General features: G+C 40.1%; 1 protein-coding gene across 6 annotated transcripts in view; it reads left to right on the top strand.

The window, feature by feature from the left end:
* Positions 1-813: 813 nt before the first annotated feature.
* LOC115778538 (AP-1 complex subunit sigma-2) overlaps positions 814-26,663 on the top strand; it is a 31,314-nt gene continuing 5,464 nt past the window's right edge. For 2 of the 6 annotated variants that reach the window (XM_030726614.1, XM_030726613.1), the window contains exons 1-4: positions 814-906; positions 2,896-3,074; positions 11,012-11,120; positions 11,221-11,358. In XM_030726614.1, the coding sequence (XP_030582474.1) occupies positions 2,896-3,074; positions 11,012-11,120; positions 11,221-11,358 (426 nt within the window). In that variant the 5' untranslated portion in view covers positions 814-906. Of the gene's footprint in view, positions 907-2,895; positions 3,075-11,011; positions 11,121-11,220; positions 11,359-15,012; positions 15,044-20,050; positions 20,114-24,112; positions 26,289-26,663 lie in introns of those variants that run through there. The other 4 variants (XM_030726612.1, XM_030726615.1, XM_030726611.1 and 1 more) reach the window with 4 other exon arrangements.

Genomic DNA, 26,663 nt, shown 5'->3' on the forward strand with positions numbered 1-26,663 from the left:
CATAGAGACTCGGTTCAACACTGCAGCTGGAATTTCCCAACATTTTAGGTTCTCTGTCTGCATACCGTGTGTCGTCACCCAGACTGAAAGCCTAATCTGCAGCAGCCAAGCCTCACAGCAGAAAACGTACAAACAAAAGGCTAGAATACGTTTGCAGTAGTAGGTTGACTTAAATGTTGAAATCAGGTATAATTTAGTTGGCTCAGATGGGAGACATTATGTTTGATGTCAAAATGGAGAAAGACTGCTGCCAAAGTGTATGAAGAGGTCAGTGAATGATCTGATCTCCCAGCCACTGTATTAACCTGTGTTAATACAGGCAGCCTCCTTATTTACATACAGAAGCAGAAAATGAAAATAAATAAATAGCAAAAATACAAAAATAATTAACCCCCCCCAAACTATATAGTTCTTATTCTCAAAATATTCTTTCATTCTTAAGGCCCTACTTTTTTTTTTTTTTTAAAGGGGGAGGTTGAAAAATAACTACAAAACAATAACTAATTAAAACTCAAACTATAAATGAATAAACAGTAGAGTATATAAATGTATAAAATAATAAAACAAATCAAAGATATAAATATTTGTTACATTTTATTAATTAATTGTTGCCCATATTATTTTTATACTAAACTTGCTGCATTTAATTAGATTTTATTATTTATTTTTTGTAATGTTTGAATGGGCGGGACCGAGTGATTTGATTGCTGTCCATAGCAGCCAATCACATGTATGTCATCGAATTAGCCCGGCGATAAAGGCGGGGACTACAAAATATGTCAGCCAATAAAAATCATCATGTCCGCACTAGTGGCCAATCAAACGTTTGTTATCGACTGTCCGTGTTTCGGGGTGGTGTTGGGTGGCTCGTTTCTTCAGAGTGGGGATACACTGTTAATATTCAAGGTAAGTAGTTTTGAGTGTGTGAAATTTTTGAATTTGCCTTTTAATGTACACACGCGCTCGATCACCCGTCGGTTTTTAAACAGGCTTTGTGGGGGCAGGACGTAGTAATGAGAGCAGCCGCTGGATAACGGTGTTAACGCTACTTCCGTTCAGCTGTGTTGGTAGAAACGGGATGATTTTTGTCATGTTTCTGGTGGAGCTACATGGAGGAAACGGGCTTTAAAATTTGGCGGTGAAAATGACTGGCGTGGCGTGTGTTTGGGTGCATTTTGTGAATTTAAAACATACCCAATTCGTTTTTTCTGATCAGCGATTTTGCCTGAATTTAAAACTGAAGTAGTGTTTGTATGATGATGGGCTGTCGAGATCGATCGATATCGCTTTCTCAGGGCCGATACCAAGACTGCTAACACGCCTGCTAATATTAATTTACAGTAAAATAAACAAATAAATAAAACACTGGTGCTTGAATAATGTTTATAACATGTTAGTGTATTCCATGATTGTGTGCTTTTGGAAACGTCATCAATCTATCAGGGACTACAAAAACAAAGAACAAAAAAACAGCCACTTTTACATGATGGACCTGTGCATAGTAAAAAAACAAAAACAAAGCACTACGCTGTAAATATAATCAACAAGCAATACCTGCAGTCAACCTGTTTTTGTCCAGTGACAGCTGGGAGAGGAGCCAGCCTTTAGCTGTTGTGGTTTACCAGCAGCTGTTTTCTGGTAGTCTGGAGCTCCTGCTAACTTAGCCATATGAATGTACACAACTAGTCGACTACATGTTTAAATGTTAAACAAACTCTTAATATTAGTCTTAATGATGTAGAACTATGGTTATGTGTTGGTTTTAAAGCTGTGTCTACGCAGGATTTGTAGACCATAGAAAGTCAGTGATGTTTGGTGACTTCATACAACTACAAGTGGAAAAAAATTTTAAAAAATGTTGGCAACGTGATGTGAGCTAGTCCTGAGAAAAAAACTTTCCTTACTTCGAGACAAGGGATTTAAGTGACTAACAGTGAGAGTGCGGGATATCAGGGATTGATATATGACAGGTCAGGAAATATGTTATAGTGTTGCCAGAGGAAACTTAGACACTGAAGTGTCTGCTAATGACCAGCCGTCAGTTTCAGAGTGATGCTCCAGATGCTATAACACCTGTATCTCGAGGTCTTGTTAACGAGGGAGGGGAGAGTGGAGCGTGAGATTGACAGACGGATTTGTGCGGTGTCTGCTGTGATGCTGACGTCGTACCGATTTGTTGCGGTGAAGAGAAAACTGAGCATAAAAGCGAAGCTGTCAATTTGCCAGTCAATCTACGCCTGTAATTTAATAACAAATTAAAACATTGAAAAATTCATGTATTTATTTATTTTTTTTAATTTAAAAAACTATATATTTTAGTTATTGTAAATGAGTTTTCAAAGCCCAACTGTGTCTTAGTGGCTCACCGGGAGGGGCCAAAATTTTTTTTTGAAACCCTAATGGACTTTATGACTAGGGTTTTGTAATTTATTTTCTGTTCCTATTTTGTGTGTCTGAAAGGAAAATAAATATTGGCCGATATAGCAGATTTTTAAATCCCCAAATATTGGTATCTATATTGATCTTAAAAAGTCTTTATCAGTTGGGCTCTGATCCATAGTGAGCTTTTGTTTTGTTTTTTTTTTGTTTTTTTAACACATGGCATCAGATCTAATTTGCACTGTTTGTAACATTATTATTACAAGATTGCTCTTTTTTTTTTTTATTTATTTTGTTGACCTGATTAACTTATTTTTTATGCATCATTTTTTGTGCTGCTGTAATAACTTACTCAATTTAACTTGTCAGCGTGTTACATCACATAAAAAGTGCCACACATTCCTCTTTTGAATGCCTTTTTTGTGTCTCTTTGTGCAGATGTCTTTAACCACCCACTCCTTCCTCTCTTGTCTTCATTCACAGCCCTTCTGTTTTTGTGTCATCTCTTCATTTCAGATGCAGTTCATGCTTCTATTCAGTCGACAAGGCAAGCTCAGGCTCCAAAAATGGTACGTGCCTTTGTCTGATAAAGAGAAAAAGAAGATCACCAGAGAGTTGGTGCAGACTGTCCTGGCTCGGAAGCCCAAAATGTGCAGCTTTCTGGAGTGGAGAGACCTTAAAATTGTGTACAAGAGGTGGGTAGGAACTGGACTTGTTTCTGAACAAAATGTGTTCTGGTTGAACGCCCTCAGAATAGAATATTTTCACACGTCCCTGGGCAATTCATAGACCCATCATTCATAGACATGGCTCTGCTGAGGAATCAGGAGAGTGTTACCAAAGAGATGAAGGCATCATGATGACAGCACTCAGACTACAACAAGAAAGAGCATTAATTTAGACTCATTATATCCTGTTGCTGTGCCAACAGACAAGCAGGCAGACTACTGGTGAACCAGAGTGACCCCACTAGGATGGACTAACAGAGCGCCAGAGCTGCTGATCAGTTTGCAACAACTGCCCCACCAGACAGATGTTTGTTTATGTCCTACAGTCAAATTATTAATAAGTTAATAGTTATTAGTAAGATCGAATTAGAGTTTTGACCAACACGGTGTTGGTTTTTGGAGCCAGAAGTGACCATATATTGACAAAAGGGTGCAGTACTAAGTTATCAGTTAATGCTAGTAAGCCTGGTTTACAAGTTGCATGGTGCAGTGCTAATTAGTGCTGAGTGAAAGACTAGTAAATCTAAAGTTTCACTCATTAAAATTGAATTGACCAGCTCGTAAACTGTAAAGGCACAGTGGTGGAGGGGGATGATTTGGCCTTGTTTTGGAGCCACAGGACCTGGGCACCTTGCACTCATTAAGTCAACCATGAATTCCTCACTATATCAAAATATTCTGCAGTCAAATGTGAGGCCATCTGTCTGACAGCTAAAATTTGGCCCAGATTGGATCTTGCAACAGGACAATGATCCCAAGCACAGCAGCAAATCTACAACAGATCGGCTGAAAAAAGAGCTGAGGCATTTCTGCAGCCCAGCCAAAGTCCAGACCTCAACATGATTAAAGTGCTGTTGTGGGAAAGACAGCTGTGCCAAAACAAATGCATTCAAACCTCAATGGACTGAAGCAACATCGTAAAGAAGAGTGGGTCAAAATTTCTCCACAGCAATGTGAGAGACTAATAAAGTCATACAGAAAACAATTCCTTTAAGTTATTGCTTCCAAAGGTGGTTCTTCAATCCACTGAATCATAGGGTGTACTTAGTTTTTCCTGAAAGAGAGTTTTCAAATGACTGTAGCGTGACCGTGTTTAAACGAAACAAACTCAGCACCTTTGGAGGAAACTCATTTCCGCCGCTTGTATCCGTGACCTCATTCTTTTGGTCACTACCCAAAGCTCGTAACCACAGGTGAGGGTAGGAGCGTAGATTGACTGGCAAATTGACAGCTTCGCTTTTATGCTCAGTTTTCTCTTCACCGCAACAAATCGGTACGACGTCAGCATCACAGCAGACACCGCACAAATCCGTCTGTCAATCTCACGCTCCACTCTCCCCTCCCTCGTTAACAAGACCTCGAGATACTTAGTGCCCCCAGGTGGAGGAGTTTAACTCATCCAAATCCTTGTTCACATATTATAAAATGTGATTTAGAGTGAAAATCTGGAGCACCTAAGCAGTTTCCTGATTCAGTAATCTTTTTTGGGGGTGACTGTAGGCATTGGTCCTCATAGCATAAAGGTAGTGAGTTTGTGTTACGTTATTTGACAGAAATCTGCCATTTCATACGCAAAATAAATCATGCTTCAGTTAAAAAAAAAGAAAAGAAAAAGAACATTCAGTTGATAAAACTGGGTTAAAAAATAATTTGGTTTATTTTTCTTTTGGCTCTGACTAAAACCTTTTGGAGAGGGTGCCATAAATGTTTCTATCCAGGAAAAAAACTCTTAATTTAGAGCAACAACATGAAGACATGCTGTATGTTGACACGCAGCACACAGCTGTGCTAAGAGGATTTAATGATGTGCAGCCAGTAATGTGTCAACATACAGCCTGTCGCTGTGAAAACATGTAGCTTATAACTGAAAAATTCTCAGTATAATTTTTCACAGCTTAGAGTGATTTAGATGCTTGTTTTATTTGACCATCAGTCCACAACTCATCATATTTTCATTAAATATGACAGAGAAACACACTAAATTAAAAGCAAATGATGAAGATGTCTTGGTTAAAAATAATTAATTCTAGTCTTACCAAATGACTGATATTTCCACTTTTTTTTTTTTTTTTGCCCTGAACCAGAACCAAAACTTCAGTCAGTTTCCTGGTAAGCTGGGTGCTTATCAGTGTAAATTCTTAAAATCCATGCTGTTTCCCATCTGTTGTGTCAGAACTGATCCAGGATTAGAGACTAGGCTGGATCCTTTGCCAGTCAAACGCCTCATGGTGATTTTTTTTGTTTTTGTTTTTGCCAAATTAAACTGCCTGTAGCTCTAAAATGTAGCTCAAAGCGAGCAGTGGGAAAAGGACAATCTGACATAATTATGCAAACACATTTTTATTTAGGTCTAATCCACTTAAATCAAATTTTCACCAAAATCCTTTGAGAAGCAGTTCTCATCACTCAGTAGCAGTTCTTTTGAAGCCTGTATCTAAACTTCATCGTCACATCTGGTTTCAGTTACACAAAGTGCCCATACCTGCCATAGACCGTATAAAAACTGTCCAAAAAGTGAAGCCAGATCAGAGTTGCCTTAAACCTGCATTGTTATTACAGACCACCAGGGGGCGACTCTTCTGGTTGCAGAAAGACATCAGGTTGTATAGAGGAATATGAAAAAATAGACCTCAGGTGCCTCACTCTGTGACCTCTGTAATCACCATCCTGTTGACTTTATGGGCTCAGTTGCTAGTTTTGGTTCATTTTATATAAAATGTTAATTTATTAGGGGTGGGACTTGATAAAAAAAATTAATCTAATGAATTAGGAGCTTTGTAATTAATTAATCGAAATTAATCGCATTTTAATCACATTTAAATATTTAACATGAGAAATATTAATTTAAGTTTGGTTGATGAATGAATCAATATACATAAGGTTAGACTTCAAAATTTTATTTTCCCACCAGTCTACTACACAGACCAACAAAGGGTGGAAGTGCTCCTGTGATAAGCAAACTCCTGAAATTAAAGTTAAGCATCATAACTGGATAGATTTATTCAACATTAATGTCTCACTTAATATAGTTGGAAATTAATCATTAGCTCAGCTGTATTCCTTGATGTTGAAATGTGTCATTCTTGTTTTAACAGCTTATTTTGAATTAAAGAATTAAAATTAAACCACAAAAAGGAGCAAAAGTTCGTTCTCCGTTTAATCAGCTGTTTTTACACAGCTGTGCTTCGCACTCACGGTTGCTAGGCGACATGAGCTACGCAGAGGTGAGGGCAGGTGAGGCTGATTTGAAGGCTAGCCGCTCACTTCCGGCCTTTGCGGTCTTCGTGTGCTGCGAAGGACCCGGTCTATGTGGGTCCTTCGAAGGATGTGGCCCCTGAATTTTTGACATCGTGCGTCGATATAATCTGTTTGCCTGGAACTCGTGCACTGAGAAACGTTCCACGGTGCAAAGCGCGATTAAAATGCGTTAAAACTTTTAAGTCGTTATTTTCCTCGTAATTAATTAATCAAAATTAACGCGTTAAAGTCCCACCCCTATAATTTATATAAAATGTTAAAAGTCAGTTTTGAAGATTTTGGCCATTCTAAGAATCAGGAAGAAGGACTATGTGACAATACAATGCAAAGCGGCTACCTAAACTCTACTCCCTCACAGGTCCATTATCTTGTTAATAGTGACTCTGGATACTGTGCCTCCTTTAGAAAAAGAGAGCTTAAAATCAGAGGCACTTGACTCCCTGATATAACTCACAAATGTGCACCTTATTTTACTATTATTTTATTTGGCTTGGAAAAAGAGTTTGTTGCTCTGTTTAAAAAAAAAAACAACCCATCCATAAAGCTAGAACATCTTACTTTTGATCACTGATAAAAGAAAATAAGAACAACCCCAGGTTTCTTTTCAGTACTGTAGCCAGGCTGTTGAGCCGAGTATTCCTTTGACTTTAACTAGTAATGACTTGATGAATTCTTTCACAATTTAAATTTTAACCATTAGAGAAAAAAATGTTCACAGCCACCCCACAGACGTATCGTTATGTACAGCTACTTTAAAAACTGTTAATATTTTAAACTGTTTCTCTCTGATTGAGCTTTCTGAGTTACCATCAATAGTTACTTCTTCCAAAGCATCAACATGTCTTAGACCCCATTCCTACAAGACTGCTCGAAGAAGTCTGACAATTAATTAATGCTTCAATCTTAAATATGATCAATCTATCTTTATTAATAGGCTATGTACCACAGGCCTTTAAGGTGGCAGTAATTAAACCCTTACTTATTACTTATTATTAGAAGGCATAGCATACATTTTCATTGCTATGCAGATGATACCCAGCTTTATCTATCTATGAAGCCAGATGACACACATCAATTAGTTAAACTGCAGGAATGTCTTAAAGACATTAAGGCCTGGATGACCTCTAATTTCCTGCTTCTAAATTCAGATAAAAGGTTATTGTACTAGGCCCTATAAATCTTAGAAACATTGTGTGTAACCAGATACTTACTTAGATGGCATTACCTTAGCCTCCAGTAACACTGAGAGGAGTCTTGGAGTCATTTTTGACCAGGATATGTCCTTCAATGCACATATTAAACAAATATGTAAGACTGCTTTCTTACCTATGCACAACCTCTAATATTAGAAACATCTTGTCTCAAAGTGATGCTGAAAAACTAATCCATGCACTTATATTTTTCACATTCTGAAACTTCCTTAAAGAGCTTTGAGTGGATCCAAAATGCTGCAGCTAGAGTACTGACAGGGACTAGAAAGAGAGAGCAGATTTCTCCCATATTGGCTTCTCTTCATTGGCTCCCTGTTAAATCCAGAATAGAATTTCAAATCCTTCTCACATACAAGGTCTTGAATAATCAGGCCCCATCTTTTCTTAAAAATCTCATAGTGCCATATCTCCCCAATAGAGCATTATGCTCTCAGAGTGGTGGCTTACTTGTGGTTCCTAGGGTATTTAAATGTAGAAATGGAGACAGACACCCTCTCTATTTTTAAGATTAAGCTTAAAATTTTCCCTTTTGATCAAGCTTATAGTTAGGGCTGGACCAGGTGACCCTGAACCATCCCTTAGTTACGCTGCAATAAGTCTGGGCTGCTGGGGGGCTTCCCATGATGCACTGGGTGTTTCTTCTTCACTCAGCTCTTTTCTTTCTCCATGTGTTTATACACTACTCTGCATTTAACAATTAGTAATTAATTAAATTTAAACTCTGGCTCTTTCTTTCGTGTGTATCTTTTGTCCTGTCGCCCTTTGCTCTCTTCTCTTTCCTCTCACTCCCAACCAGTCGCGGCAGATGGCTGCCCCCCTCTGAGCCTGGTTCTGCTGGAGGTTTCTTCCTGTTAAGAGGGAGTTTTTCCTTCCCACTGTCACCAAGTGTTTGATCATTGATTGTTGGTATTTTCACTCTAATAGTGCAGGGTCTTTACCTTACAATATAAAGTGCTGTTGTTGTGATTTGGTGCTATATAAATAAAATGTAATTAAATTATCTGGGATATCCTCATTGGCTAACGACTGGTCATTCAGCGTTTTGTAGTCAGTCACCCCTCGCTCATCACTTCTGGTTTCAGTATACCAAGATGGAGATGTTGAAAAAGCACAACTTGAAGCTTTATAACAGGTCTTCACTAACTCATGGGTGATGTCACAGTGGCTGTGGCATATTTATACTGTCTATGATATATTAGTACAATAACAAGTAGGAAGACTGCCTGCCACTGCACAGTTGAAGCTGTCATAAGCTTCTACTGTGGGCATGCTTTAGTGCGACATGATTGGGTAATATGTTTCCAGGTTCGAATGTTGATTGGCTCTTTGGAGGCCGGGTCACTACCATCTTTACTGTTTCATAAGTGTCCCATAAATTTCTTTGAGTGGCATGCCTCCTCCTTACATAACATCTGTGGCTGGGTCCTTTGTGGAACTCCTCATGCGGATATTTTTCCCAAAGTAGCTTAAATTGAAATTCAAAGTGTAGCTTCAAGTAAGGCTCCGAGCTCTCGGCCACATGTGAAACATTAATATAACCCTTAAAAGTATTAAGCAGCGTTTTGTAAAAATGTCTTATTGCAGACCGATCCACTTATACACCAGGGTGAACTGTGCCATCAGGCTGCCAGTGCAACATAAAGATGTGTTTTATTTTGGAAGCCTCCTCTACATAGAGCATGGGTTTTCTTTTAAAGGTTTGACTCGTTAACTTCCTGGAGTGAGTCAGCTCCAGTAAAAATGCTGCCTCACTCCTCTGTTGTAATGACTGAACCAAGCCCTTTGTGTTTCCTGCTTGGCTGCACCTTGCATTCATTTTCGCAAACAGCAGACAGAGACAGAGAGGAGCATGAAACAATCAAGAATTCAAACTGTCAAAGCAGCAACAGAAAACAGCCATTCTCTTCTGTTTGACCTCTATCAGTACACTTGTACACTTGTCTGTTAAAGAATCTACAGCCCAGTCCATTGTGCCCTGCTGCTTCTCTGGTTTCAGGGGATCAACTGACCAGCTCCTTTATTAGCCAATCATCACATGCTTAGTGCCTTAGGGATTATCAGGGATAAAGAGCCATGGCAGAATGGGGCTTAACTGTTTCAGCCTTCTGCATCCAGCTTCTGGCTTTTAAATGAATACCCTTGTACACAGTAAACAGCAATCTTTAATAATAATGGAGAAATGCCCTCTCAGCACCATTTCAGTGAGATGGGAGACAGTACATCGCTCCGAGAGCCTGTCGGAGCATTATAAATGCCTGAAGTCAGCTCCTTGGCTTTGGCTATTTGATGATGTAGTTTTCACAATGAAAGATGCTTATTTAAAGGGACGGCTCACCCCTGTGTCAAATTCATGTCACTTTTCCTCTGGCCTATAATGCTGTTTATCCTGCTACATTGTTTTGGGTGTGAGTCGCCCAGTTTTTGAGATATGATCTGTGGAGATGTCTCACCTCTCTTGATTATATGAAAGACTCTGAGACATTTAAAGGACACAGCTGCCTGTTCTCCCTCACGCACGCTGGCATAAAGTCAGAGATCCACACATCTCACAGCATCAAATTAAGGAAGCGTTTTCCCCCAAAGCCATAAGACTAAAGAATAAATAATGAGTACATATAACAAGTGCAGTGAATATTGTACTGCCCTCTATAGTGTTTATACTGTACTATATTTTTTCCCTTTAGTTGTATTTTTATTTATTGTTTTATTTGAGCCTTTCAGCTTCAGCATTTCATACAATTGTACTTGTAAAAAAGGCCCTCATCTTACAGCATTCCCAAAATAAAATAAAATAAACTCAGCAAGAAAATGATCTTTACAAATATCCTGACCCAGTTACTCAGTTCCTACATGAAACTGCTCACAGGAACTATTTATTTTCTACTGTCTACCTCCACCAACCAACAGAGGCGTGCAGTGAGCATTACAGCTCAGCTGAGGAGGATACTAGCATTAGCATTTAGTAAAACACAGGGTGGTCCTGTAGAGATCCCGACTAGTTAGTGGGTTTTTTTGACCATTAGATCCCTGCTAGCCTACAGCCTCCGCTGTGCTGGCGGGGATGGCTTTTTTCTACTTAAGACAGATCTTGTTAACCCAAAGGTCTCTCAGTGATTGTCGCTAAACTGTGAGCAATTTTGGGCTTTTATAGAAGGGACAAAAGGATGCATTTGATTTATAACACAAGACAAAACGGGAGGTGCAAAAAAGTCATTCGGAAGCTAAAGTTGTTAATGAAATTAAAACTGAGTTAATTGCGCACCTCTAGATTCTTGTCATGAGCAGATGCATGCCTTCTTCTGAGCTTTGTTATAGTTGACGTTGTAATTAGAACAACAGTTCCCACATGAAACTGCTCACAACAAAGTTTGTGGGTTTTTGAACATGTTGGTTGTTGTTTGGCTTTTTCAGTTGAATTTGCTTGTCGTGTTGCAGATACGCCAGCTTGTATTTCTGCTGTGCCATTGAGGACCAGGACAACGAGCTCATCACGCTGGAGATCATCCACAGATATGTGGAGCTGCTGGATAAATACTTTGGCAGTGTGCGTTCATGATGTCTGACTTATTATTCTTAGTTATATTAATAGTTATATTTGTTGAACTCTTTGTTAATATTTAAAGTTACTGAATTTTGTTCATCAGGTTTGTGAGCTGGACATTATTTTTAACTTTGAGAAGGCCTACTTCATCCTGGATGAATTCCTGCTGGGTGGGGAAGCTCAAGAGACGTCTAAAAAGAATGTGCTGAAGGCCATCGAGCAGGCTGACCTGCTACAAGAGGTAAGATATGTCATAAAACCGACATGGGAACAATGCCAAGTTTCTTTTTGTTTGTAATGTGCCCTCTCTTGTCTTTATGTGTGGACATTTCTGGTGAAAGACAAAGTGGAAAGAAGCATAATCTGCATATTTTCTGCTAGTAAACCACTATTTCAAATCTTATATTATATTGGATTAAAAAAGAAAAAACTTTGGGAAACTGTCTGAGATTGTTTCCTTTACATTTTGTTGCATTTTCTTTTTTTATCAATATTTCAATCAGTAGAAAAGCTGCTGAATATCTGGTGCTTTCACTCTAGTGTTTTTATTTGCTAATGAAATCAGTGTGAAAATATGTGGGTGGAAAAGCACGTGGTGGTGTCAGTTTAATGTTGCAGTCAATCCACTATAACACTAATTGTGAGATGGAGCAGCGGAGCTGTGTTTACCTCTGCGCACAGAAACGATGAGGAAAGAGGGAGAGACACCCAATCACAGCCTACTGCATGTGAACAGTTCAAACAGTATTAATCCATAATGTTTGCCTGTTCCATTTTTAGACATCTTTATAGGTTTTTTTTTTTCTTCAAGATGTCTTTATATGTGTTAAATAGTTAAAAGCAACAATAGGTTAATAAAGAAATCCCCAGTGCTTAGGCCAGTATGGGGCTGGCTTAGGACAGGCCAAAGTGCTGGTAATGCACTAGTGGGAAAGCTAAAAGTGGTGTAGAGACAGGAAGAGATGCACAGCAATGTGCCAACCAGAGACCATGGGAGGTTGGTGAAATTTAGTGATTTGCATCGATTGATGCGGCTACCAATGGAAACAGAGAAGTGAGAGGCTAGTAAAGACATTAGAGGGTTATTGATCTTTGGAACCTGAAACGTCCATTATAGTGACCAGCTGTTAGCTACAAAGCTGCTCTATGAGTAAATCATTTTATATGTGGCAGGTCTTATGGGTCAGGTTATGATCAGAAAATTATTATCTGGTGATTATAGTTCGCCTAGTGTTTATAGTTCATACAGAGGGCGAGATATGAAGCTGTGAAACGGCACATATTTTTAAAGAGTCTCTCCAACTGATATTTTTTAGTTTTGCTATACACAGTAAAAGTACTAGATTATACCTCATTGACAGTTAAAGAGACAGCTAAAATCAAGTGTGTTGTAAGTGAGAATGTCAGACTTTGAATTTTATCAAGTAATGACTAACATAACCACCCACTATCTGACAACAGAAAGTTACTCAAGGAGGGTGTCGACAGCGATACGAGGCTCGCAGTCTAAACAGACCTTAAATCCACTTTTTCTGCGTTTGGGCCTTCTGGTTCCATTACTCACTGCACTGTCATAAACTGATCCCCTAATGAGATTCAGTCATTTCCTGTAAAAGCTCCACAGTAGAAGCCAGTTTTTCCAGCTTTTAATGTCAAGCAAACATTAAGAAATTGTGGTTTTGCATTAGTAGCTGCTACAGCATTAAATAGTAAAACTGATATTGTGACTCCATTTGGTTGTGGTGGCAGTTTGAGTCAATGGTCACAGACAATAAAAGCTTAATATGCACCAATCAAGCATAACATTATGGCCACTGACTGGTGAAGTGGATAACATTGATTATCTCCTCATCATTGCGCCTGTTGGTGGGATATATTAGGGAGCAAGTGAACCTTTTGTCCTGATGTGGAGTAAAAATGGACAAGCATGAGGATTTGAGTGAGTTTGACAAGAGCCTAATTGGAGCTCTTGTGGGGTGTTCCCGGTCTGCAGTGGTCAGTATGTATCAAAAGTGGTCCAAGGAAGGAACAGTGGTGAACCAGCAACAGGGTCATGGGCAGCCAAAGCTTACTGATGCACTCCAACAAATACTGTACTGTAGTACTGTAGCTCAAATTGCCCAAAAATGTAATGCTGGTTCTGATAGAAAAGTGTCAGAATACACAGTGCATCGCAGTTTGTTGTGTATTGCCCATCCTGACCCCTGTCCACTGCTGAAAGCACCAGCAATGGGCATGTGAGCATCAGACCTGGACCACAGAGCGATGGAAGAAGGTGGCCTGATCTGATGAATCACATTTTCTTTTACATCATGTGGAGGGCCAGGTGCATGTGATTTGCTTAGCTGGGGAACACTTGAAACCAGGATGCACTATGGGAAGAAAGCAAGCCAGTGGAGGCAGTGTGATGCTTTGGGCAATGTTCTTCTAGGAAACCTTGAGTCCTGTTATCCATGTGGATTTTTCTTTGACACGTTCCACCTGTCTAAGAGTTGCTGCAGACCATGTACACCCTTTCATGGAAACGGTATTCCCTGATGGCTGTGTCCTCTTTCAGCAGGATAATGCCACATAGCAAACATGGCTCAGGAATGGTTTGAGGAGCACAACGACAAGTTTGAGTTGTTGACTTGCCCTCCAAATTCCCCAGATCTCAATCCAGTCGAGCATCTGTTGGATGTGCTGGACACACAAGTCCAATCCATGGAGGCCTCGCCTCACAGCTTACACGACTTAAAGGATACCACAGCACACCTTCACAGATCTATAGGAGTCCATGCCTTGATGTGTCAGGGCTGTTTTGGCAGCAAAAGGAGAACAACACAATATTAGGCAGGTGATCATAATGTTATGCTTGATTGGTGTACACACATGGGATCATTGATGGCCAAAAATTATTTAATGTGGTCCTGTTAAGCTCCACCTTGTTTACTATCATGTGTCCGTATACTGTCGCAATGGTGGATGCTCATATTACACATGATCACAGTTTCATATTGAAGTTTAAAGGTCAGGCTGCAGATTGCTCTGAATGCTCATTTTCAGAAAGTTTTTTCCTAGTCTTGGCTCTTTATGACATCATAGAGAGGGGCTATCCCTTTTATGGTCATGTCAGGGACACAGCTCACCTGCTAGTCAAACCTTCTGTTTGTTAGGGCCAGCCAGTCAGAAAAAGTGAAAAGCTAAATCGGCTTATCTCAGATGAACTGAGGTGCAGTATCAGATAAATAAGGATTATTTTGAAATATGGGTCATGCAAAGCTACTCTGCTAGAGTCACAACAATAGGTCCATGTTAATTAAACTGACGTAAGGACTATAGCTTTTAATATACTTTTGTTTGACATTGGAGTATTTGCATGTTATATAATTGAAATAGAAGTAAAAAATATTTATTGTAGCTTTGATATGACGCTCTCCTGTCAACCCAGGAAATGACGGTTTAGCTCTTTTTACAATGTTCGTCTGAGTTACTTCCAGTGTTTTTAAAGCATTCATGAGAACTAATACTTCAGTCGTAGTTTTAAAGTCACTCAAAGAAATGTGGACCTCATTACCCTCACATTAACTAGAGTTTGTTCACCCTTTATTACTTTTATGTGGGGTTAAATGTTGTCTTACTGTGTTGCCCAACTTCTCCCTTAAGTAGAGGGAAAATGTGACACTGCTGATGCCACATGTTCATTCTTTTTTACACATTTTCTCACATCGGTCAGTGTTTTAGTCCTGATGATCATGTCTTTAATTTTCAGTGCTGCATGAATACAGCACTCAGATGATTCACATTTCTGAAAATATTTCTTGTGTCTTGTCCTTAGTTTGCTTGATCTTAATCATGATTTCTGCTGACACATTTCTCTCTTTGCTTGTGTATTCGTTACTGTTGTGATTTGCAGAATATAGACTTTCAGATGCGCCTGTTTGCAGGTAACACTTTGTAAAAACCCCTATTCTGTAGAGTTAGATCAGTAGCTTTAGATTCACCTACGCAATGCTAAATCCAGCAGAAAAAACATGCCAGCAACATCAATGTCTCAGGTGTTGCCAACACACTTTGAATATTGAAGTTGCTGGTGTGTTTTCTGCCTCATACCGACCCTATATCAACCCTGATATCTCTGATGTCACTGTTAACCTAACCAGCAACTTTTAATGGCAAGAATATTTACACAAAGTAGCTTAAAACTAGAAACTAAAAATAACATTAAGTAGTTTTTAATCAAGAGCCTACATTTCATTACACCAGAATCTACTTTTTAAAGTTAAGAAAACTGATATGTGTCATCATCATCATCATCATCATCATTTGAAATGTCATTGATTACAGTCTGCTCAGACCTGGTTCGAGGTTGCAGGCAGTGCTCAGGTTGCAGCCCTCAAACAAAGCTTCAGTGTGTGCACTGCTGAGATCAACAGACACTTCTGTTCTAGGTTAGCATTTCATTTAGTGGGAGTGTAATTACAGCAGCAACACCAGCGTCACAGCAAGTGTAATTTTGACCATAAGTGCCGTCAGCAGGATACCAGCAAACACTGATCACAGCTCCACAGCTGGGTTTCCAGCTCTTTCTCATTCCCGGGCACAATTAATGTCAAAGCGGCTGGCGTGGCTCATTTACGCACAAGGTGTCCTTTGGTGGCAGAACATGGCACATGGAGTTGTGGTGTAAGTGAGATGGGTACTGTATGTCACCCCCAATCCCAGCCCCTGATTTTACTCCAAACTACAAAGTTTTCCTTAACCTAGCCGAATATATTTTAGCGTTTAACCCTGAGTAGTTTTAGTGCCTAAATAAATAAATTGACTAAATGCAGTCAAAATTATTAATACAGTCACAGTTGGGAAAACAGTGGTTGGAGGCCACAGCATGATCAAAATTATTGCGACTATCTAATTTTGCAATTTCGTCACCTTTGACAAGGTCGCTTTGAAGATGGGGACCAAATCTGTGACCACTCGAATCAGTCTGCTTACAGTTTGTGATTTGAATGGGATCAAGCTGGCAGCTGTATGCAGTCTAACCAAGTAATTTGTAGTTGGCTAAACAAGTAGTTTATGGTAGCTAAAGCTAAATTTACAGTCCTTTATTTAACTGAGTAGTTTTTAGTAAAGATGAAACTAATAAGCATGTGGAAAGAAATGCAGAACAAAAGACACGAACCACAATCTCCAAGCTGACAACCTTCGACTCGTGCCACCACCACCCCTTCAGCCTCGTATCATAGACTAAGTAGGTCTCTGAAACAGGATCTCTCGACAGGCGGTATTAGCATGCCAGGTGCATCATGGCTTCATCTCCATAAAGACACCTTGTGAGTAATGGGGAAGCGCAGGTGGCGTCTGATAAAACATTTATACATCATGCCCCGGGATGAAAATCATGTTGGGGTCTCAGCTTCATCAGGAAATAAGATCTCACTTCATTTAATGTCATCTATAAAAAAGAAAAGTTTGAACATGCCGTTTATGCTAGAAATATTCGAGTCTTAAATTCTGGTCTTAAAAAAATCTGTTAATATGAACTTATAAAAACTGTTTTTAATGATGATTAAACCGTATTTAGTCCAGTGTGTTTGTCCGCTGTTTGTTGAATACTCAAAGGTGAAAAGGTAGCACACAGAGCGAGCAGAGAGCTTCAGAACAGAGCAGACTAATCTCAGTTTTACCAGTTTGTTCTGAACAAGTCAACAAACATTTTAATGTTTCGGCCTAGTGGCCTTCATCGGAGCATGTCTGGTACGATGTAGATCTAATCAGTCAGTTAGACAGCCAACTGATTGGTTTCCTGGATTTGTTTGTTCAACATTTAGTCTGTCAGTGCGCCGAAAGGCCACAGCTAATGAGTTCTAGGGAAGGAAATCAGCCCACGGCTGACAGCCCATTAACATCTACTGGATAAAAGTGATGTGAATTGTGGCAAATCACTAACATTGGATTTCTGAGGAACACTTCCTCTATGTAAAACATCTTTTACAGTTTAATTTGAACAAGTTGAAAGTGAAAAATGAGTTCTGTCATTTATGTTTGGTAGATCTGGCTTCATCGTGTGAAGACCTTCAGGAAATCCACAAAAACACTGTAGTTTGAAATTCACTCAAGTTACCAAACTGTGAATATAAATTAGACAAAAGTAAGTGTGTGATGTGAAGTTGAAAAGCATTTGGAAGTCTGACTGCGTCTCGTAACCATTAGCTGTGAGATGGCTGCTGCCCGGCCAAGCCCATTATCCCAGAGGGCAAACCGTAAGGCTGTTCATTGATTTATAGACAGCAGGACCATCAGGTAGAAAACGCACTGCAATGTAAGGCTTAGCATAAGGCTTTTTCCTGTAAGTGTAAAAAGTCAGTAAGTCTTTAAAATCATTCAGCTGATTTTCTCACTCAGAGGAAAGTGAGGTCAAAACCTGAAGGGGGCCAAGCTAGGTCTGAGTCGGAGAGAGGGAACAGGGTCTCTGACTGGCTCAATTCTGTATTTATAGTGCCAGAGTGAAGACTGGGGAAGTTTGCCAAATGAGGAGATCTTGTAAAGACCTAGAGTCCATCTATGCCTCCATCCAGGCTATTGATAAGTACTAGACTGGTACAGTCAGTCAGCATGGGTTTCCAGTTCTGCGTGCCGTGATCTTCTACCTGCATGCACTTCTGTCACTGTGACTGTCTCAAAACTCTGAGTGAAAGATACAGGCTGCGATCCAGAGGCTGTCTGACTCCGCCCATACAAAGCAAAAACCTTAACTGATTTAAATTTGTCTCTTCTCACTTCAAAATCATCTTCCTCTGCACGTCTGGACCTCATCCAACATCTGTCTGTCTCATTTGGACTATTTGCATTGCAAACTACATGTATAAAATCATCAGACAAATCCAAAACAAGGTTTCGTGACTTTGCCCCAAAAACGAGTTTAGGTTCCCAGCTCAGCTGTCGATTGTCTCATTAGGTGCAGGGGTGTGACAGCTGCCAGATTTGTGTGTTTTCTCCAGTGCCATGACTCCTCATCACGTAATGTCTCTGGTTCTACAGTATGGCTGGAGATTGTGCAAAAACCACCTGAACAGTGTCGTGTGCCATCGTGCCCTCACTCGGAAAGCCATACCATACACTTTGCTCCCCATCAATACTTACTGCCAGGTTTGGCTCCCTGAAATTCAAGTTGAAAGGTCACCTTTTTGACAGTGGTCAAAATCTAAGCTACATCATAGAGGCGTACGTGCAGGCGGTCAGAATGAACTGCCGCTGAGCGGACTAAAAATGGCAGAACCACTGGAAGTGGTCCAGAGGTGCAAAATGAGATGATCTTGAAGGGAGACTGGACGAATTTAAAGTCAGGTAAGGTTTTCGTTTTGATCGCACCTTGTACATGACACAACAGGAGGGTCACAACAGGCATGAGGTCAATTCTGAATGTTTCAGACATGTCTGAATACACTCAGTTATACACTAACAGGCAGCATAATCCAAAACGTTTTGCTTTTGCTCTGGTAGAAAATTTAATTTGGATCATTTTTACATTATTGCAGAAAATCTGAATTAATAATCTGTAATTTAACTTTTGTTTATATGAAGCAAAAGAACTATACTGCCTGTGTGAAGACCAGCCGGGTGTTATACTAACAGCACTGAATGAAATTGCTGAGATGAATGATTTCTGAACAATTATTAGCAGTATATATTAAAATAGTTTTGCTGGGCTTTTTGTTTTTTTGTTTGTTTGTTTGTTTTACATAACAAATCCAGATGAAAAGGCCAAAACCAACAAAAACAAAGTGGTGATTTCTCAGCACTTGCTGATTTTTCTCAACCTGTTGGTAGCTGTCAGCCCAAATCTGTGGAAGCTTGTTTTTGTCACTGAGAGAAAATTTTTTTGTTATCCATAACTCGAATTTCGAGTTAGGTATTTCAAAATTTTGTGTTAATAAGTCGAAATATGGACTTAGCTCTGCGAATCACGAAGTTTCATGAAAGAGGTAATTTCCTTGTTAACCGGAAGCAGATGACACCTAGCTAGCAGTGTGTAGCCAACATGAACAAAGTGTCATCAGGTTTTTGACCTTTGAATGCCCTCCATGGCAGAGGAACGAGTTGGACCAGTTTATTGATGGTTTTGGTCTTTTCAGGGTGAGAGTAAAGATTATCACCAGCCTGAAAATCAGCACTATTTATGGCCCAAAGGGAAGAACTTACTGATAATTAGTCATTATTGTGGCGACTCCTGTCGTTACAGTTATTTTAAATTCAGGACAACAATCAGATCAAATTAAAACTGCTCTCAGTGATTGAGCTGCTGCAAAGTGACAGTGAGAAAACTCCTTGACAGTGTAATTCAGTAATCAGGCTGCTCAGCTGGAAGTTTTAACACCACGGGTAACAGTGGAGCATCAGATGATAAACAAACAGACAAATCAGGTTCCTTTTTGATCACTTTGAAGCACAAAAATTGTAATTTTCAGGAAATTTAAATTTATTGTAAGTTTGTAGATACTAAAAACGGCAGGTAGAAGCAAAGCAGGAGAAGCTGGGCTTATTTTGAGTTGGGTCCTTGTGCCTTTAGGCATTAGTAAGTGCACAGTGCAGTAATTACATGGAAAGCATACCACAGGGGATTTGGTCGTTGCTATTTCAATAAGCCTTTAATGAAATATTTCTCAGGAGCTGGCCATTACTTTGGTGCCAGGAAGCAGATCTTCTTTTGGAATAATGATGCCTCAGAAGGTTTCTAGCCTAGCTCAGGCCTGCATGGGAGACATCAGAGATAAATTGAGCCGAGACGTCCCCTCGAAGAGGGCACAGTTATTGTGGTGGTGCGTGGTTAATCTCCTGCTCCCTCAGCACAGTCTGTAGATGTGTAGTACCTGAATTGTAGGTTGCTGAGAGACGTGACAGACGATGTATCATACTTATTTGTCTTTGTCCTCATAAAAATGTTTGCCTCACAGGTGTGATGGTCCCAAATATGGCCTCTGAGTCTTCTGGTCTTTTCCAGAATTAGCCCTGCTAAGGTGAATACTCTGTGTCTGTGGATTTAGGCTGTGTGTACAGCTAGAGCCCTCATGTCTCAGTGTTTTTAACTGTATGAACCAATCAGCCACAACATTAAAACCACTGACAGTGAGGTGGATATGGCACTAATTATCTCATCAGTGCTTCTAGAAGCAAGTGTCACAACTCGCCAGCCATGTTGGAACAAATCCTGGCAGTTATTTCGAGGCTCACAGACAGCTCATAGACTCAGCATTTACTTAGCGTTAAAAAGCCGAAGAAAGAAGTTGAGTTTTTAAAAGTGATTTAATGTGCGAGAGTGATGAGGCCTGTCTAATATGCAGTGGCAGATCATTCCGAAGATTTGGTGCTGCCACGGCAAAAGCCCAGTCCCCTCTGAGCTTAAACCTAGTTTTAGGCACCATCAGAAGCAACTGGTCTGTCGACCTGAGTGACCGGGTGGGAGTGTAAGAGTGTAGCAGCTCAGAGAGATAAAGTGGGGCAAGGCCAATTAGAGATTTAAAAGCAAATAAAAAAAATTTAAAATGGATCCTAAAACAAACGGGCAGCCAGTGAAGTGAAGCCAAAACAGGTGAAATGTGCTCATGTTTGCAGGCACCAGTTAAAAGCTGCCCAGAAGCATTCTGCACCAGTTGAAGGGGAGCAGTAGTGGACCCACTAAGCCCCATATAAAGTGCATTACAGTAATCCAGCTGAGTGTTAACAAAGGTGTGGATTACTGTTTCAAAGTCTTGCCTTTGGAGAATTGGCTTTATTTTGGCTAGTTGCCACAGGTGAAAAATGCTTGACTTGACTACAGCCTTAACGTGGCTATCAAGCTTCATGTCAGGATCTATTTGGACTCCTAAGTTTGTGAGTGTTGGCTTGAGATACTGTGCCAGAGAGCCCAGATCTACCAGAGGGGTCACAGAGTTGTTACCAAAAACCATCACCTGTTTTTTTTTCTCGTTGAAACTTAGGAAATTTAGAGCCAACCATGCCTCAATGTCGCCTAAGCATTTAAGTAATTGTGCCGCTGAGTAGGAGTCCTTCCTTTTAAGAGGCATATATATCTGGCTATCATCTGCATGGCAGTAGAAAGAAATACCATATTTATGTCGCCCAGCAGTAATAAAGAGAGAAAAGGAGCGGGCCTAGAACCGAGCCCTGTGGCACCCCACACACAAGTGGAGCCGTGGAGAACACAAACTCACCAAGACCAACACAGAAACTCCTACTTGTCAAGTACGACTGAAACCAACAAAATCACAGCTTCATTAACAGCTTAAACCAGAGCACTGAACAAATGCCGTGCTCACAAGTTTAATAAAGCACACTTACTATGGATGGTCATGATTTTAAAATCGTCAATTAGTCATTATTTTATTTAAAAAACTGAATAGTTTATGTGGCTATTTCATTTCTTAAAATATATATTTTCAATTGCTTTTACCAGTGCCTGGTAGTATGTAATGCATCACTGCCCCCAAAGGTGGCAGTGATGCAAGTAGATGCTGTTTGTCAACCACCACTGAACAACAGAGACAGAAGAAAAGCACTTAAACTATGATATGCTGGTCCAACAAATGGTGTGCAGTGCAGTGAGATTAACTTCTGCTGTGCAAGCAGGAGAAACATTTAAAGCCATGGATGAATACTGCCATCAGAAAATTAGGTCCAAACTCTGCCATGTAAAGAAGCTACACCAGAGCTGGGGATGATTTTTGAGGAAGAGTCAAATTTGCCTGCAACTGTACAGCTAAAAACAGCTGTGAACTTCTGACACGCAGCACAATGTTTCCCATTTCAGCTGTTGGGCTCTTTGGGGCCATCTTTGCCATTACAGAATTCTCCAACAGATTTCTATTCACGAGTCTTGGAGTGGCACATCTCCTGCTTTACATACTGTCTCTGATCTGTCACGAGGTCGTACCGTATACATGAGGCTGCAAGCGAACAGTCAGTTCTTGAAGGTGGTGAGTTGGCAAAAGAATAAAATGGACAAACACAGATCTGAGTGATTTTGACAAAGAACAAACTGTGATGTGCTGACATGATGAGAGTATCTATAAAACAGCAGGTCTGTGGGATGTTAGTGTTCCCAGTACACAGTTATTAATACCGAGCAAAAGTGGTCCAGGGAAGGATGACCAGTGACAGGAACAATTTAAGAGGGAGACATGGAATTCAAAGAATCCTGTGTCAAAGAGTTCTGTAACAGCTAAAGATGGCAGAAATATATCCATTTTGGGTTGAAGCCAGCAAACATTATAAGCACTTTTAACTGGATTTGACTGGTTGTGTTCTTGCTGTTTTTGTGTTCCAGTGGCCATTGGAAAATAATGTTAATTTAGATAAAGGTTTGAAATAAGTGAACAAAAATGTTCCAAGATGTCTGTGAGTGCAAGACTTGCTTCTAGAAGCACTTTGCTGATGAACTGGAAGTAGGATCATGGGAACGAGCTGCTGAAAACCTCAATTGTGAGTCAGAGCACAAAGTAGATCACAGCTTACTGTGAGACCGGTCTGAATTCCTGTGCTGAGCAAATCTCCCACAACTGAACCATGGAACCACAGAAGAAGGAGTTTACCTGGGGAAAAGATGGCACCTGGATGCACTATGGGAAGAAGAAGGGCCAGTGAAGGCAGTGCAATGCTCTGTTCTGCTGGGAAACATCGGGACCAGACTTTTATTTTGACTCCTACTGGAATGTTGTTGCAGACCACATCCAGCCCTCTGTGATAGAGATGTTTCCTGGCTTATTTCTGCAGGATAATTAGACTTGCCACACTGGGAAAAAAAAAAAAAAATTCAGAAAGGTTTTAAAGAACAAGAGTTCAAGATGCTGATCCAGCCTCTAAAACATAAAGTTTTCAATCTACACACTATATACTGTATCAGCGCAAAACTTCTGAGGTCTTGATGAGCCTGAGCTGTTTTGGCAGTGGTGGTTTTTAATGTTGTGACTGATCGATATCTGTGTGTAGCACACTTCCTGTTGGTTCAGACGGTCTCCCTGGTCTCGTTACTCAACTTCTATTAACAGTACCAGTTGCCTAACTCTCGAAAATACATGTTTATATCAGAAACAGAAGTCTATCCAACGGAGCATTCACACAAACATGAAGCAAAGTTTCACCTCGAGTCACTCATGCAAATACAGTCGTGTTGGAAATGCACAAGTATTTGCTGCCAACAGCCTACAAGAAGACGAGCACACGCGATAGCTTGAATCAAGTTACAGTAATATATGTTCAGATCTTCTCATGAACTCTTACAGTTTCACTTTTCTTTAAGCTCTCTCCTTTTTTCATGTAAAAGTGAAGTTGTGCCGCACAGTTCGAGCTCTCCTCAAACGGCGACAGCGAGCTTGTCCTCCGTTTCTGACTGTCAGTGGCGTCCAGAGAATCCCAGAAATATGTTACAGTCGTGCGGATGCGGTGTGCGTCTTTCCTCGTCGCCTGTTTTAATTCGCCTCTTTGCGTTGACTTTGTGTGTGAAAACTTGATGATACTTTATTGATCCCACAATGGGGAAATTACAGTTAAAACTTTGCTTCACATTTGGAGTGAACGCATCACTAATCTGTCTTTAATCCTTCTTTCATGTGTTAACATTTCAGTGACGCGGTCCACTATGACCTGCACGATTACACTTAGACATTGTAGGCTGTGTACTCCCTGTGAGATACTGTTTGATAAGTTTGACAGTGGAACTCTGTTCATACTTTCTCACTTTAAATGAATGTTTCACCTTTTGGAGTTTTTTTCCTTTAATAAGGTAAGACAGAGACTGGGTACCTGTTTTTTTTTCTAGGATTAGCTACACTAAGATAAGTCAGCCACTCTTAGCCAAAAAGCAAACATTTCCCAAACTTTCCTTTAACAGAAAAAGAGGAAACAGTGGTGAGAGTGGTCTGTCCTGCCTGCTGCTCTGTGTCCTGCATGTTATGAACGAGGTGGCTGTTAGAAGCAGCTTTGCCTTTGTTTTCTAAGCTGTGTGCGTTTCTCTCCTCCAGCCCCGTCATGAGTACTTTAATGTGCCTGTGTACTGACTGGCTGCCATCGCTGCTGCTGCTCCTCCTCCTGCTGCTGCTGCTGCTATCCACCTTGCATGCTGAGCTCCTCAGTGCCTGGCACCTTCCTCTCTGCACGCTGGGCACCTGGCATTGTCATTGGTTTTGGGGGTGTAAAAGTATTTTCTGTTTTCATTCATTTCTATACGTGACAGTCATGATACAATATTATCACATTTAAATTTAAAACATGGAAATATTTACTCAATGAGATCAATACAAAAACAATATTTTTATTGATTAATTTAATATTTTGTGGTGATGTGTTGTTGCATGCCTGTCATTGCTCCACTGAACTCTTTGTATCATTTCCCCAGTTTAGACGTTTTTGTTGTAAAGCAGCAAGTTTGCATTAAGTGCCATCATGACCCAAAAGTAAACCATTGATAGTAATTTAAAGTGGACCTATTATACTATGCATATGTATACTGTTATGTGTTTATATTAAATGTGGCCAGTTTTAAATAATGAGGTCAGTTTATGTACAAAAATAATCCCTGTGAGTCAAAACTCAGAATTCAAACTGCTTAAAGACTCCGTTTCAGACAAGTTTTTCTACTCTTGGATCTGTGTGATGTCAGAGCGTGCAGATATTCCTAATATGGTCATGTCAGGTACACAGGTCTGGCTCTTGGCACAGAAACCCCGCCCACCTGCTGTCACACTGCACCAGTATTGAGGATAACTGTGATATTTAAAACTGAGAAATTTGTATTGCTAAAAATGCACATAAACAATCCGGCACAGCTCGGGTTACAGGACTCTTTCTCTCCTCTTTTTCTGAAGCTGCAGCTTATCTACACAGTTTATAGATGATTAAAGTCATGCAGCAACCATTAAAAGCAAGGTCACTCCTGGGGCTTTCACACAGGCTGCGCACGCCGCTGGGTTTAACACACTGGGTGCAGTAAAACGGTGAGATGTCAGTGTTTTCTGTGTCTCTTTTCCTAATTACCTCTCAAGCCCTTTTTGAGGAAGGTTAACACATCTAAGCTGTGTTCACGCACAGTGCCGACACACACCTCACAACATGACTGTTATGATCTGGATGAAAATTGTTTCCAAGGAAGGCAGTCAGCGCAGCACTCAGGTACGCAGGTATTATCGCAGGTACGCTCGTCATGGAAAAGGTAGTTTGACGTGGAACAGGTGACGTCACGGCTGCGTCCATCTTTTATTCCGTCTGTGGTTCTTAAGAGAAACACTGGCAACTGTAAAGAGTCCGTTTCTAATTTAATTCCAGTTTATCTCCTCGGCTGCTCTGTTTTCAGCTCGTTTGAACTAGAGCTAGCTTCAGGATATTTTGTACATCATCCCACCTTTAGTTTACCTTTGGCCACAGTAATCATTCAGTGAAAATCTGGTGTCGTGACAGCTTTAGCTCAAACTTTCTGTTTATAAACATTATGTAACAGAAACTAATAGGTCTACTTTATGTTCTTCACGTATGCAGTTCTTTAAAAATACAGTCGAGTGCTTTTCAAAGCATTTAACTATAAACACAGTATTTTCACAATATACAAACATGAGCTCTGATTAAACACAGGCTCATCACTCACGCCTGATGATCCTGTTTCTTTTATTGTGTTTTATTGGGTGACTCACAGGTCGTGTTTGTGGGAAGTGAATGCAGTAGAAGTCACGTTTCACCTGTTTCTGTGTCTCATCTGTTCGTTTGGAGCTTCTCGCGCTCTGATTTGATTTTAAGGTTTTTCTTCTTGCTGTGATCGCTTAAAATGTTCTCATAAGCGTGGAAATCAAAGCAGCGTTCAGACTGTAGCACACACGAGAAGATCTAATAGTTTCTGTCCCATGCTACGCTGAGTTATTTAAAATATTTATAGATCGTGATCATTTCCTGTTTGAATAAATAGAGGTTCTCAAGGTAAGTGGTTTCAGTGGGATTATGCTTAAGAAAATATTGTACTTTGCACTGATTGCACTGATTAAAGGATTTTATGTTGAGATGATTAAAGACATTAAAAACTCTTAAATAATTAGACCTACAAATTATTTTTCTATTATAAATAAACAAACGTTTCATATGATCTGTCATTGTTTGTGTCCTGCTAATGAGGGCCAGCTGCATAAATGAGTTATGCATTTTATTGATGTATGGATAATTAATAAATTGTTTATGATCCTTTGTCAGCTCAGCACACTGGTGTCGTTCTTTAATGTAACCCCCCCCCCCCCCCCCCCCCCCTGAGTTTATGGTTTCCCCCTGTGGCTCCTTCTCAAATTGGAGTTTTTTCCATGGCTGTTATTTTATGCCTGATTTGTGCTGAAATCCATTCGCCTCCCAGATTAACGGGTTTAGCCTACATAATCGGCAACGAGGGATTCATCACTCTGACAAAATATTTCCCCTGTGTGAAAAGTCTATAAAGGGTGATTAATGCAGAGTGGATGTTTCAAGGTTACAGCTGAACATTTTGCACTAAAAATGAAACGGCAGAAGCGACTGAGTGGAAGTGTTGGCTTAAATGAAGAT

Source organism: Archocentrus centrarchus, chromosome 4 (genome assembly GCF_007364275.1).
Source record: "Archocentrus centrarchus isolate MPI-CPG fArcCen1 chromosome 4, fArcCen1, whole genome shotgun sequence".
In the NCBI taxonomy this organism is placed as follows: Eukaryota; Metazoa; Chordata; class Actinopteri; order Cichliformes; family Cichlidae; genus Archocentrus; species Archocentrus centrarchus.